The 14,872-nt window shown below is 47.7% G+C and overlaps 1 protein-coding gene across 6 annotated transcripts in view; it reads right to left on the bottom strand.

Annotated features, from left to right (window-relative positions):
* CHD8 (chromodomain helicase DNA binding protein 8) overlaps positions 1-14,872 on the bottom strand; it is a 1,013,809-nt gene that overhangs the window by 584,800 nt on the left and 414,137 nt on the right. For 4 of the 6 annotated variants that reach the window (XM_069238270.1, XM_069238269.1, XM_069238274.1 and 1 more), the window contains exon 22: positions 11,976-12,181. In XM_069238270.1, coding sequence (XP_069094371.1) covers positions 11,976-12,181 — 206 coding nt within the window. The remainder of the gene's footprint in view (positions 1-11,975; positions 12,182-14,872) is intronic. The other 2 variants (XM_069238271.1, XM_069238273.1) reach the window with 1 other exon arrangement.

Here is a 14,872-nt window from a genome sequence, read left to right as displayed (position 1 = left end):
ACATTATGAGAATGGCGGTGTAGGAAGTTGGATCTGGATCTACTATTTCAAAGTAAGAAATAGTGTGCACAGAGTCCAGAGTTGGGAAACGTATTTTACAGAGAGTCCTTAACTCTGACATCCTTAGATGCAGGTAAGGGGTGAGGTTGAGTTCCACCACCATCTCTTCTGTGCTAGACATTATTTTTCTAAAAGTTGGGATACTTTTTAAGGATCTAAAACTCTCTCTAGAACTTAATCCAAACATTTACAAAACTTTTAAACTCTAAAAGAAATGCTAACAGGGACTTACACAAGGCCCTGGCAGGACTTTTAAAAATGTAGAAAAATAGCCCAAATTGCAACAATCACTTTCTAATGACAATTTTTTAATTTAGTCGTGTGATCAGGTACTGGCTGAATAGTTCAGCAAATGCAAAGTCCTAAACGCCACTGCTGATCCACCAATGTAGGAAGTTGGCTCTTTATATACTATTTCAAAGTAAGAAATAGTGTGCACAGAGTCCAAGGGTTCCCCTTAGAGGTAAGATAGTGGCAAAGGTAGATAATTTTAATACTCCATTTTGTGGTAGTGTGTGCTGGTGGGTAGAAAATGAGTAAGTCGACATGGCACTCCCCTCAGAGTGCCATGCCCACCTCTCACTGCCTGTGGCATAGGTAAGTCACCCCTCTAGCAGGCCTTACAGCCCTAAGGCAGGGTGCACTATACCACAGACAAGGAAATACGTGCATGAGCACTATGCCCCTACAGTGTCTAAGCAAAACTTTAGATATTGTAAGTACAGGGTAGCCATAAAGAGTATATGGTCTGGGAGTTTGTCAAACACGAACTCCACCGTTCCATAATGGCTACACTGAAATCTGGGAAGTTTGGTATCAAACTTCTCATTACAATAAATGCACACTGATGCCAGTGTGGGATGTATTGTAAAATACACCCAGAGGGCATCTTAGAGATGTCCACTGAATACCAGTCTGACTCCTAGTGCTAAGGCTGACCAGTTTCTGTCAGCCTACCACAACCAGACGAGTTTCTGGCCACATGGGGTGAGTGCCTTTGTCACTTTGTGGCCAGGAACAAAGCCTGTACTGGGTGGAGGCGCTTCTCATCTCCCCCTGCAGGAACTGTAACACCTGGTGGTGAGCCTCAAAGGCTCATGCCTTTTGTTACAGCACCCCAGGGCATCCCTGCTAGTGGAGATGCCCGCCCCTCCGGCCACTGACCCCACTTTTGGCAGCAAGGCTGGAGGATATAATGAGAAGAACAAGGAGGAGTCACCTACCGGTCAGGACCGCCTCTAAGGTGTCCTGGGCTGAGGTGACCCCTGCCTTTAGAAATCCTCCATATTGAGATTGGAGGATTTCCCCAATAGGAATAGGGATGTGACCCCCCTCCCCTCAGCGAGGAGGCACAAGGAGGGTGTAGACACTCTCCAGGACAGTAGCCACTGGCTACTGCCCCCCAGACCTAACCACACCCCTAAATTTAGTATTTAGGGGCGACCCTGAACCAAGGAAATTAGATTCCTGCAACCTACACAAAGAAGGACAGCTGACCTGAAAGCCCCGAAGAGACGACGGAAACAACAAGTGACTTGGACCCAGCCCTATCGGCGTGTCCCCAGACTCAAAGAACCTGCACAGCAACGCATCCAACAGGGACCAGCGACCTCTGAGGACTCAGAGGACTGCCCTGAACCCGAAGGACCAAGAAACTCCCGAGAACAGCGGCACTGTTCACCAACTGCAACATTTTTGCAACTTTAAAACAACTTAAAAAGAACTCTCCCTTCCCGCCGGAAGCACGAGACTTCACACTCTGCACCCGACACCCCCGGCTCGAACTCCAGAGAACTAACACTGCAGAGAGGACTCCCAGGCGACTGCGACGACGTGAGTAACCTGAGTCGACACCCCCACCCCCGCACCCCTACAGTGACGCCTGCAGAGGGGATCCAGAGGCTCCCCCTGACCACGATTGCCAGGTAACAAGGAACCCGACACCTGGACCAAGCACTGCACCTGCAGCCCCCGGGACTGGGAGGAACCACCCACCAGTGTAGGAGTGACCAGCAGGCGGCCCTCATCCTAGCCCACTTGGTGGCTGGCCCAAGAAGCCCCCGTGCCCTGCTTGCATCTCCCAAGTGACCGCCGGGTACCTCCATTGCTTCCTGTGGCAAACCCGACGCCTACCTTACACACTGTACCCGGCCGCCCCCCTGTTCCGCTGAGGGTGTGTTGTGTGTGCCTGTTTGCCCTCCTCCCCCCACCCAGTGCTCTACAAACCCCCCCTGGTCTGCTCCCCGAAGAGGCAGGTACTTACCTGCCAGCAGACCGGGCCTGGAGCACCCCTGTTCTCCATAGGCCCCTATGTGCTTTGAGCCCTCCTTTGACCTCTGCACCTGACCGGCCCTGTGTTTCTGGTGAGGTGACTTTGGGGTTGCCTTGAACCCCCAACGGTGGGCTGCCTATGTCCAGGAGACTGACTGTGTAAGTGCTTTACATACCTGCAAAACCTAACCAAACTTACCTCCCCCAGGAACTGTAGATTTTTGCACTATGTCCACTTTTAAAATAGCTTCTTGCCATTTTAACTAAGTTCTATACTTACCTGTGTGAAGTACCTTGCATTTAATGTACTTAACTTTAATCTTGTGGTTCTAAAATAAACAAAGAAAAGATTTTTCTATATAAAAACGATTGGCCTGGAGTAAGTCTGAGTGTGTGTTCCTCATTTATTGCCTGTGCGTGTGTAAAACAAATGCTCTGATAAGCCTACTGCTCGACCACACTACCACAAAATAGAGCATTAGAATGATCTATTTTTGCCACTATCAACCTCTAAGGGGAACCCTTGGACTCTGTGCATTGGGGTAGTATATTCAGAGCCAACTTCCTACAGCGTGTCTGCATGTCAGTGTGAATGTGTACAGATGTGAGCGAGAATAAATGCATGTCTGCCAGTGTGAGTGAGTGTGTACATGCGTGGGGCGTGTCAGCCAGTGTGTGCGTGTATGGGGGGTTGGGGATCGTAATCACATTATCATGTACAGCCGGGGTCAAAATGACCCCCTTAATGTTGTAAATCATTACAAAATACATTGCATCTTCAGATCAGATCAACGGAATGGCAAAGAATGAAAATGTCACTTACCCAGTGTACATCTGTTCGTGGCATCAGTCGCAGTAGATTCGCATGTTCTGCAATAGCTCGCCATCTGGTGTTGGGCCGGAGTGTTACAAGTTGTTTTTCTTCGAAGAAGTCTTTCGAGTCACGGGACCGAGTGACTCCTCCTTTTGTCTCCATTGCGCATGGGCGTCGACTCCATCTTCGATTGTTTTTCCCCGCAGAGGGTGAGGTAGGAGTTGAATTGTAGTAATAGTGCCCATGCAATGGAGTGACTAAGTATGCACCTATTTAAGGTTGAGATGATACATATATAAATAATTGAAGGTAACTTCCAAACTGCTACAGGCTCCCGGGGAGGCGGGTGGGCACATGCGAATCTACTGCGACTGATGCCACGAACAGATGTACACTGGGTAAGTGACATTTTCAGTTCGATGGCATCTGTCGCTGTAGATACGCATGTTCTGCATAGACTAGTAAGCAGTTATTTCCCCAAAAGCGGTGGATCAGCCTGTAGGAGTGGAAGTAGTTTGAAATAATGTCCTTAATACGGCTTGACCTACTGTGGCTTGTTGTGCGGATAACACGTCTACACAGTAGTGCTTGGTGAATGTGTGAGGCGTAGACCATGTGGCTGCCTTACAGATTTCTTGCATTGGGATGTTTCCTAGAAAGGCCATGGTAGCACCTTTCTTTCTGGTTGAGTGTGCCCTTGGTGTAATGGGCAGCTGTCGTTTAGCTTTAAGGTAGCAGATTTGGATGCATTTAACTATCCATCTGGCTATACCTTGTTTTGAAATTGGGTTTCCTGCATGAGGTTTTTGAAATGCAATAAAGAGTTGTTTAGTCTTTCTGATGTTCTTTGTTCTGTCAATGTAATACATCAATGCTCTTTTGACATCTAATGTATGTAGTGCCCTTTCAGCTACGGTATCTGGCTGTGGAAAGAACACTGGAAGTTCCACTGTTTGATTTAGATGGAACGGTGAAATAACCTTTGGCAAAAATTTAGGATTGGTCCTTAGGACGTCTTTATTTTTGTGTAGTTGTATAAAAGGTTCCTGTATAGTGAACGCCTGAATCTCGCTTACTCTTCTCAGGGAAGTAATGGCGATGAGAAATGCCACCTTCCAGGTTAGGAACTGTATGTCGCAGGAGTGCATGGGTTCAAAAGGTGGACCCATAAGTCTAGTTAGGACAACATTTAGGTTCCATGAAGGAACAGGTAGTGTTCTTGGTGGTATAATTCTCCTAAGGCCCTCCATGAATGCTTTAATGACTGGTATTTTATATAGGGAAGTTGAATAGGTAGTCTGCAGGTATGCAGATATTGCTGCAAGGTGAATCTTAATGGAAGAGAAAGCTAGGTTAGATTTTTGTAAGTGAAGCAAGTAACCCACTACATGTTCTGGAGTTGTGTGTAATGGTTGTATTTGATTAATATGGCAGTAGCAAACAAACCTCTTCCATTTACTTGCATAGCAGTGCCTGGTGGATGGCCTTCTTGCTTGTTTTATGACTTCCATACATTCTTGGGTAAGTTGTAAGTGCCCGAATTCTAGGATTTCAGGAGCCAGATTGCTAGATTCAGCGATGCTGGATCAGGGTGTCTGATCTTTTGGTTGTGCTGTGTCAACAGATTTGGCCTGTTGGGCAATTTGATGCAGGGTACCACTGATAGGTCTAGCAGCGTTGTGTACCAGGGTTGCCTTGCCCAAGTTGGTGCTATCAATATGAGTGAGTTTGCTTTGACTGAGTTGGTTTACCAGGTAAGGAAGGAGAGGGAGAGGAGGAAAAGCGTAAGCAAATATCCCTGACCAGTTCATCCATAGGGCATTGCCTTGGGATTGTTTGTGTGGGTACCTGGATGCGAAGTTTTGGCATTTTGTGTTCTCCCTTGTCGCAAACAAGTCTATCGGAGGTGTTCCCCAGAGTTTGAAATAAGTGTTCAGAATTTGGGGGTGAATTTCCCATTCGTGGACCTGTTGGTGATCTCGAGAGAGATTGTCTGCGAGTTGATTTTGTATCCCTGGTATAAACTGTGCAATTAGGCGAATTTGGTTGTGAATTGCCCAATGCCAAATTTTTTGTGCTAGCAGGCTTAACTGCGTGGAGTGCGTCCCTCCCTGCTTGTTTAGATAATACATTGTTGTCATGTTGTCTGTTTTGACGAGAATGTATTTGTGAACTATTATTGGTTGGAAAGCTTTTAGTGCTTGAAAAACTGCTAGAAGTTCTAGGTGATTGATATGCAGTTTTGTTTGATGTACGTTCCATTGTCCTTGTATGCTGTGTTGATCGAGGTGTGCTCCCCACCCTGTCATGGAAGCATCTGTTATTACGTATTGTGGCACTGGGTCTTGGAAAGGCCGCCCCTTGTTTAAATTTATGTTGTTCCACCACAGAAGCGAGAGGTAAGTTTGGCGGTCTATTAACACCAGATCTAGAAGGTGACCCTGTGCTTGAGACCACTGTGATGCTAGGCATTGTTGTAAGGGCCTCATGTGCAGTCTTGCGTTTGGGACAATGGCTATGCATGATGACATCATGCCTAGGAGTTGTAATACCATCTTTGCCTGTATCTTTTGTGTTGGATACATGCGTTGTATGATGGTGTTGAAATTTTGAATTCTTTGTGGACTTGGAGTGGCTACTCCCTTTGATGTGTCTATTATGGCTCCCAGGTATTGTTGTACCTTGCGTGGCAGAATTTTAGATTTTGTGAAATTGACGGTGAACCCGAGTTTGAAGAGGGTTTGTATGATCTGATTTGTGTGATTTGAGCACTGTATGAACGAATGGGCCTTGATTAGCCAGTCGTCCAAATATGGGAACACATGTATTTGCTGCCTTCTTATGTGTGCAGCGACTACCGCTAGACATTTGGTAAAGACTCTTGGTGCGGTTGTTAATCCGAAAGGCAGTACCTTGAATTGGTAATGTATTCCTTTGAATACAAACCTTAGGTATTTCCTGTGTGTAAGGAAATGCCTCCTGGGCATGGTTGCCCCCTGACTTTTTGCCTTTGCTGATGCTATGTTTACAATTGAAAGTGTGCTGAGGCCTGCTAACCAGGCCCCAGCACCAGTGTTCTTTCCCTAACCTGTACTTTTGTATCCACAATTGGCAGACCCTGGCATCCAGAGAAGTCCCTTGTAACTGGTACTTCTAGTACCAAGGGCCCTGATGCCAAGGAAGGTCTCTAAGGGCTGCAGCATGTCTTATGCCACCCTGGAGACCTCTCACTCAGCACAGACACACTGCTTGCCAGCTTGTGTGTGCTAGTGAGGACAAAACGAGTAAGTCGACATGGCACTCCCCTCAGGGTGCCATGCCAGCCTCTCACTGCCTATGCAGTATAGGTAAGCCACCCCTCTAGCAGGCCTTACAGCCCTAAGGCAGGGTGCACTATACCATAGGTGAGGGTACCAGTGCATGAGCATGGTACCCCTACAGTGTCTAAACAAAACCTTAGACATTGTAAGTGCAGGGTAGCCATAAGAGTATATGGTCTGGGAGTCTGTCAAACACGAACTCCACAGCACCATAATGGCTACACTGAAAACTGGGAAGTTTGGTATCAAACTTCTCAGCACAATAAATGCACACTGATGCCAGTGTACATTTTATTATAAAATGCACCCCAGAGGGCACCTTAGAGGTGCCCCCTGAAACTTAACCGACTATCTGTGTAGGCTGACTAGTTTTAGCAGCCTGCCACAAACCGAGACATGTTGCTGGCCCCATGGGGAGAGTGCCTTTGTCACTCTGAGGCCAGTAACAAAGCCTGCACTGGGTGGAGATGCTAACACCTCCCCCAGGCAGGAATTGTCACACCTGGCGGTGAGCCTCAAAGGCTCACCTCCTTTGTGCCAACCCAGCAGGACACTCCAGCTAGTGGAGTTGCCCGCCCCCTCCGGCCAGGCCCCACTTTTGGCGGCAAGGCCGGAGAAAATAATGAGAAAAACAAGGAGGAGTCACTGGCCAGTCAGGACAGCCCCTAAGGTGTCCTGAGCTGAAGTGACTCTAACTTTTAGAAATCCTCCATCTTGCAGATGGAGGATTCCCCCAATAGGGTTAGGATTGTGACCCCCTCCCCTTGGGAGGAGGCACAAAGAGGGTGTACCCACCCTCAGGGCTAGTAGCCATTGGCTACTAACCCCCCAGACCTAAACACGCCCTTAAATTTAGTATTTAAGGGCTACCCTGAACCCTAGAAAATTAGATTCCTGCAACTACAAGAAGAAGGACTGCCTAGCTGAAAACCCCTGCAGCGGAAGACCAGAAGACGACAACTGCCTTGGCTCCAGAAACGCACCGGCCTGTCTCCTGCCTTCCAAAGATCCTGCTCCAGCGACGCCTTCCAAAGGGACCAGCGACCTCGACATCCTCTGAGGACTGCCCCTGCTTCGAAAAGACAAGAAACTCCCGAGGACAGCGGACCTGCTCCAAGAAAAGCTGCAACTTTGTTTCCAGCAGCTTTAAAGAACCCTGCAAGCTCCCCGCAAGAAGCGTGAGACTTGCAACACTGCACCCGGCGACCCCGACTCGGCTGGTGGAGATCCGACACCTCAGGAGGGACCCCAGGACTACTCTGATACTGTGAGTACCAAAACCTGTCCCCCCTGAGCCCCCACAGCGCCGCCTGCAGAGGGAATCCCGAGGCTTCCCCTGACCGCGATTCTTTGAACCTAAAGTCCCGACGCCTGGGAGAGACCCTGCACCCGCAGCCCCCAGGACCTGAAGGACCAGACTTTCACTGGAGAAGTGACCCCCAGGAGTCCCTCTCCCTTGCCCAAGTGGAGATTTCCCCGAGGAATCCCCCCCTTGCCTGCCTGCAGCGCTGAAGAGATCCCGAGATCTCTCATAGACTAACATTACGAACCCGACGCCTGTTTCTACACTGCACCCGGCCGCCCCCGCGCCGCTGAGGGTGAAATTTCTGTGTGGGCTTGTGTCCCCCCCGGTGCCCTACAAAACCCCCCTGGTCTGCCCTCCGAAGACGCGGGTACTTACCTGCAAGCAGACCGTAACCGGGGCACCCCCTTCTCTCCATTCTAGCCTATGTGTTTTGGGCACCACTTTGAACTCTGCACCTGACCGGCCCTGAGCTGCTGGTGTGGTGACTTTGGGGTTGCTCTGAACCCCCAACGGTGGGCTACCTTGGACCCAGAACTAAGCCCTGTAAGTGTCCTACTTACCTGGTTAACCTAACAAATACTTACCTCCCCTAGGGACTGTGAAAATTGCACTAAGTGTCCACTTTTAAAACAGCTATTTGTGAATAACTTGAAAAGTATACATGCAATTTTGATGATTTGAAGTTCCTAAAGTACTTACCTGCAATACCTTTCGAATGAGATATTACATGTAGAATTTGAACCTGTGGTTCTTAAAATAAACTAAGAAAAGATATTTTTCTATAACAAAACCTATTGGCTGGATTTGTCTCTGAGTGTGTGTACCTCATTTATTGTCTATGTGTATGTACAACAAATGCTTAACACTACTCCTTGGATAAGCCTACTGCTCGACCACACTACCACAAAATAGAGCATTAGTATTATCTATTTTTACCACTATTTTACCTCTAAGGGGAACCCTTGGACTCTGTGCATGCTATTCCTTACTTTGAAATAGCACATACAGAGCCAACTTCCTACACTGTGCGATGGGTGTATTGGTATATGGAAATAAGCATCCTTGAGGTCTAAAGTTGCCATGTAGTCGTGTAGTTTTAGCAATGGCAATACTTCTTGTAGTGTGACCATGTGGAAGTGGTCTGATTTGATGAAAGTGTTCACTACTCTGAGGTCTAGGATTGGTCTCAGCGTTTTGTCCTTCTTTGGTATCAGAAAGTACAGTGAGTAAACTCCTGTGTTTATTTGTGTGTTTGGCACTAATTCGATTGCATTCTTTTGCAATAGTGCCTGCACTTCTATCTCCAGGAGATTGGAATGGTGTGTTGTTAAATTTTGTGCTTTTGGTGGTATGTTTGGAGGGAATTGTAGAAATTCTATGCAATAACCATGTTGGATAATTGCTAGAACCCAAGTGTCTGTAGTGATTTCCTCCCATGCTTTGTAATAATGACCTATTCTTCCCCCCCACTGGTGTTGTGTGGAGGGGGTGAGTGACATGTGAGTCATTGTTTAGTAGTAGGGGTTTTGGGGCTTTGAAATCTCCCTCTATTTCTAGGGAATTGCCCTCCTCTATATTGTCCCCGAAAACCTCCTCTATACTGTCCCTGGTAAGTGGACGGTGTTGCTTGTGAGGTGCTGGCTTGTGTGCTTTGACCCCGAAACCCCCCTCGAAAGGGCGTTTTACGGAATGTGCTGTAATTCCCTCTGCTCTGCGGGGAGTAGAGTGCGCCCATGGCTTTGGCAGTGTCCGTATCTTTTTTGAGTTTCTCAATCGCTGTGTCCACTTCTGGACCGAACAGTTCTTTTTCATTAAAAGGCATATTGAGAACTGCTTGTTGAATCTCTGGTTTAAATCCAGACGTTCGGAGCCATGCATGCCTTCTGATAGTTACAGATGTATTAATTGTCCGTGCAGCTGTATCTGCAGCGTCCATGGAGGAACGTATCTGGTTGTTGGAGATGGTCTGTCCCTCCTCAACCACTTGTTTTGCCCTATTTTGGAAGTCCTTGGGCAGATGTTCAATGAGATGTTGCATCTCGTCCCAGTGGGCTCTGTCATAGCGCGCAAGTAGTGCCTGGGAGTTCGCGATGCGCCACTGGTTTGCAGCTTGTGCTGCGACTCTCTTACCAGCTGCATCGAACTTGCGGCTTTCTTTATCTGGGGGTGGTGCATCTCCAGATGTGAGAGTTGGCCCTTTTCCTAGCTGCTCCTACAACAACAGAGTCTGGTGGCAGCTGTGTAGTGATGAAAACCGGGTCCGTAGGAGGCGGCTTATACTTCTTTTCCACCCTTGGTGTGATTGCTCTACTTTTGACCGGCTCCTTAAATATGTCTTTTGCGTGCCGGAGCATACCAGGGAGCATAGGCAGGCTTTGGTAGGAGCTGTGGGTGGAGGAGAGTGTGTTGAACAAGAAATCATCCTCGACCTGTTCTGAGTGGAGGCTTACGTTATGAAATTGTGCTGCTCTAGCCACCACCTGAGAGTACGTGGTGCTGTCTTCTGGTGGAGATGGCTTTGTAGGGTATGCCTCCGGGCTGTTATCTGACACTGGGGCGTCGTATAGGTCCCATGCGTCCTGATCTTGATCACCCTGGCTCATGGTGGTGTGAGCTGGGGAGTGAGATGGAGTTTGTGCTGGTGAAACGTTAATCACGGGCGGAGGAGAGGGTGGTGGTGTAACTCTTTTCACCACTTTTGGTTGTGGTGCTTGTTCCGTCTGGAACTCCAACCTTCTCTTTCTCCTAATGGGGGGAAGGGTGCTTATCTTTCCTGTCCCCTGCTGAATGAAGATACGCTTTTGCGTATGGTCCACATCAGTTGCTTGTAGCTCTTCCTCAAACCTATGCTTTTGCATTTGGGAGGTTAGCGAGTGCTCTTCTGTATAAGAGCCTGAAGCTGGGTCGCTTGCAGTTTGTTTCGGCGTCGAAACTTTGTCTGCGTGTTTTTTCAGCTCCGAGGTGACTTTTTTCCTTTTCGGGGCCGAAACCTCTCGGCGTCGATCTGTTTCGGTGCCGCTGTCTCGGCGCCGAGCCGTGTCCACACCGGCATCTCGGTGTCGAGGCTTGTCTCCAGCACTTTCTCGGTCCCGAGAAGGCTGCGTGCCGGTGTCTCGACCGGAGTCGGACGATCTCGGCACTGTTTGGGCCTTTTTCGGTGCCGACGGTCGGTCACCGAATTTATGGGTCGAGCCATGGCCTGGTGGCAGTGGCGTCCCCTGGGCCTTGTAAATGTTTCTTTGTGTGGTTTTCGACGTCTTACTCACGGTTTATGTGTCGTCGAATCCTTCGGAGTCTGAGTCTTGGATCGAGAAGGTACCTTCTTCTTCCTGTTCCTCGAACTCCCGTTGGGCTGTCGGTGCGGACGCCATCTGAAGTCTTCTGGCTCGACGGTCTCGGAGTGTTTTTCGGGACCGGAACGCACGACAGGCCTCGCAGGTGTCTTCGCTGTGCTCAGGTGACAGGCACAGGTTGCAGACCAAGTGTTGGTCTGTGTAAGGGTACTTATTGTGGCATTTGGGGCAGAAACGGAACGGGGTCCGTTCCATCGGCGTTCTTCAGCACGCGGTCGGGCCGACCAGGCCCCGACGGAGGATCGAAAAACTACCCCGAAGGGCACCGGAGCTCTTCGATGCGGTGTGGAATCTAAGTACACCGATCCCGAACGCAACAATACCGACGAAAATCTTCCGAAATTAGCTAATTTTCCGTTCCGAAACTCGGAGCGACAGGAACACGTCCGAACCCGATGGCGGAAAAAAAACAATCGAAGATGGAGTCGACGCCCATGCGCAATGGAGACAAAAGGAGGAGTCACTCGGTCCCGTGACTCGAAAGACTTCTTCGAAGAAAAACAACTTGTAACACTCCGGCCCAACACCAGATGGCGAGCTATTGCAGAACATGCGTATCTACAGCGACAGATGCCATCGAACATACAGATTATCACCTATAGGACGGTACAGTTAAGCGTAATTGGTACATAGATACACAGCCTTTAATCTACAAAAGTAGGAAGTAAGGAGAGTAGGAAACCGATTCAGAGCTTTGCTCCTCTAGGACCAATGACTCAGTACACATGCGCACACCTGCACACCCATACACTCACTCCCACACGCACACTATCTCTCTCTCTCTCAACACAATACGCTTGATATCAATGATCTGTAGGTGGTGAGCATCAATGCCCATCATTAGGTCTTACAATTACCAGTGTGGTTCTGCAGTTCCTTTGACTGCCCATTTTCAAGTGGGCTGATCAGGTCCCAGATGAAGCTCTTGATGGTCTCATCCCCGCGATAGTGCAACAGGCAATAAACCAAGATAGTGCGGCAGATGATCTCCACATCTCTTTCTGACATTCGTCGCTTAAACCGCCCATGGGACAGGATATCTTTCCAACGGCCCCATCTGAAGGAAGCAAAACACACCCAGAAAGATTAGAGCTGGATATCTGTCAAAACACAGATCAGAAAAGTGGCTGCTGAATGTCCAAATGTAAGATAAAAATCAGCAAACTGGATGTTTTGATCAAACATCAAAAAAAATCTATCAAACAGGAATGGTTACTTACTTTTTGTAAGAAAATTGGTTATTGGTAGGAGAGGTTGCATGTCCTTCACAAGTAATAGGTACAAAATCTTGCCTGGCAAATAACACAGATTTAACAAATAATCCTGGGTTCAAGCTTCATAGTTATGGTACAAATAAGACAAGCTTATATAATGAAAAATGACTTAGTTATTCATAGTACTAAAACTATTAAAAAGTCAAAGCAAAGCCTAATCAAAAGGCAAGCTGAGTGACTGCAGAGCAACAGAGGTCGGGTAAACACAGTGGGGCGACCCAGTCAAAGATTTAACTTCCTATTTTAGTCTTCGTTTACGGAAGTAGGAATCTTTCCAAGCAGGGCAAAGCTGACAGATGAATTCAACAAAGTCAGACAGTCATTGGACAACGCCCACTTGCCGAAGGCACTGGTTTTGGCAGAAAAAGCTACGAGCAGGAAACTTTACATTTTGCACCCACAAAGTCCCTTTGCCAGTTGGATCTTTTTTTTGCACCTTTGCACATTCAGAGTCTTCTCCTTGAAACTTTTTTTTTTTAATTTTTTTATTAAAGCTTAAAAACATCAAAATATCCAAGAGGACAAGTCTAAGTCATAGCAGGGCAGAGTGGACCAAAGCTGAATACTTTTACCATGAGGGTTCACTGAAGTCTCCTTTAGGGCTGCAAAAGGTCTGTGTGGGACCAACCTGATTTTTTGGTCGCAGAGGTCACACATTGGTCAGTTAGCCTTAGGTGGCTAGTCCTGGCTCAACAGATGTCAAAAATATTATAAGCCCACATTTTTCTTGTTTTGGAGCATTTCTTTTTAGTCACTTTTAATGGTGTCTAGGAACTAAGAGACAGCACTTAAAGCTCTACTCAACTGGCCACTCCATGAAAAAGTACTCTGGCAGCTTTTGGTATCACCACAGCTACACAGTAGGTCAACCAACTGATCATCTGAATCCACATCTTAACCTAGAGTACAAAAGGGAGGAGGACAGACAGCAGGCTTCTTCCTCTTATGCTCTTTGACAGGAAGAAATAATTCAATGAAAGCTCTTTTATAGCACTATGCTACTCAAAAGCGAACAGACACTGAGCTCAGAGGAAGGTAACTAAGGAGGTTATTGACGGACTGCTCAGAGCTATTGTAGGGAAATTCCTCCCTTGGCATGGTTACCCCCTAACCTTTTGCTGATGCTTGTTATGATTGAAAGTGTGCTGGGATCCTGCTAACCAAGCCCCAGCCCCAGCCCCAGTGTTCTTACCCTAAACTGTACCTTTGTTCGCATAATTGGCACAGCCCTGGCACACAGATAAGTCCCTTGTAACTGGTACCCCAGGTACCAAGGGCCCTGCGGCCAGGGAAGGTTTCTACGGGCTGCAGCATGTATTATGCCACCATCGGATCCCCTCACTCAGCACATGCACACTGCTTCACAGCTTGTGTGTGCTGGTGGGGAGAAAATGGCTATCGACATGGCACTCCCCTCAGAGTGCCATGCCCTCAACCCACTGCTTGTGGCATAGGTAAGTCCCTGTAGCAGGCCTTACAGCCATGAGGCAGGATGCACTATACCACAGGTGAGGGCATAGTTGCATGAGCACTGTGCCCCTACAGTGTTGAAGCCAAACCTTAGACATTGTAAGTGCAGGGTAGCCATAAAGAGTATATTGTCTGCTAACCAGGCCCCAGCACCAGTGTTCTTTCACCTAAAATGTACAGTTGTTTCCACAATTGGCACAACCCTGGCACCCAGGTAAGTCCCTTGTAACTGGTACCCCTGGTACCAAGGGCCCTGATGCCAGGGAAGGTCTCTAAGGGCTGCAGCATATCTTATGCCACCCTGGGGACCCCTCACTCAGCACAGACACACTGCTTGCCAGCTTGTGTGTGCTGATGTGAACAAAACGAGTAAGTCGACATGGCACTCCCCTCAGGGTGCCATGCCAACCTCACACTGCCTATGCAGTATAGGTAAGTCACCCCTCTAGTAGGCCTTACAGCCCTAAGGCAGGGTGCACTATACCATAGGTGAGGGCACCAGTGCATGAGCACTATGCCCCTACAGTGTCTGTAGGAAGTTGGCTCTGTATGTGCTATTTCAAAGTAAGGAATAGCATGCACAGAGTCCAAGGGTTCCCCTTAGAGGTAAAATAGTGGTAAAAATAGATAATACTAATGCTCTATTTTGTGGTAGTGTGGTCGAGCAGTAGGCTTATCCAAGGAGTAGTGTTAAGCATTTGTTGTACATACACATAGACAATAAATGAGGTACACACACTCAGAGACAAATCCAGCCAATAGGTTTTTATATAGAAAAATATATTTTCTTAGTTTATTTTAAGAACCACAGGTTCAAATTCTACATGTAATATCTCATTCGAAAGGTATTGCAGGTAAGTACCTTAGGAACTTCAAATCATCAAAATTGCATGTATACTTTTCAAGTTATTCACAAATAGCTGTATTAAAAGTGGACACTTAGTGCAATTTTCACAGTTCCTAGGGGAGGTAAGTATTTGTTAGGTTAACCAGGTAAGTAAGAC

The sequence above is a fragment of the Pleurodeles waltl genome, chromosome 6 (genome assembly GCF_031143425.1).
Source record: "Pleurodeles waltl isolate 20211129_DDA chromosome 6, aPleWal1.hap1.20221129, whole genome shotgun sequence".
Taxonomy (NCBI): Eukaryota; Metazoa; Chordata; class Amphibia; order Caudata; family Salamandridae; genus Pleurodeles; species Pleurodeles waltl.
This window is presented reverse-complemented; position numbering and strand designations above follow the sequence as displayed.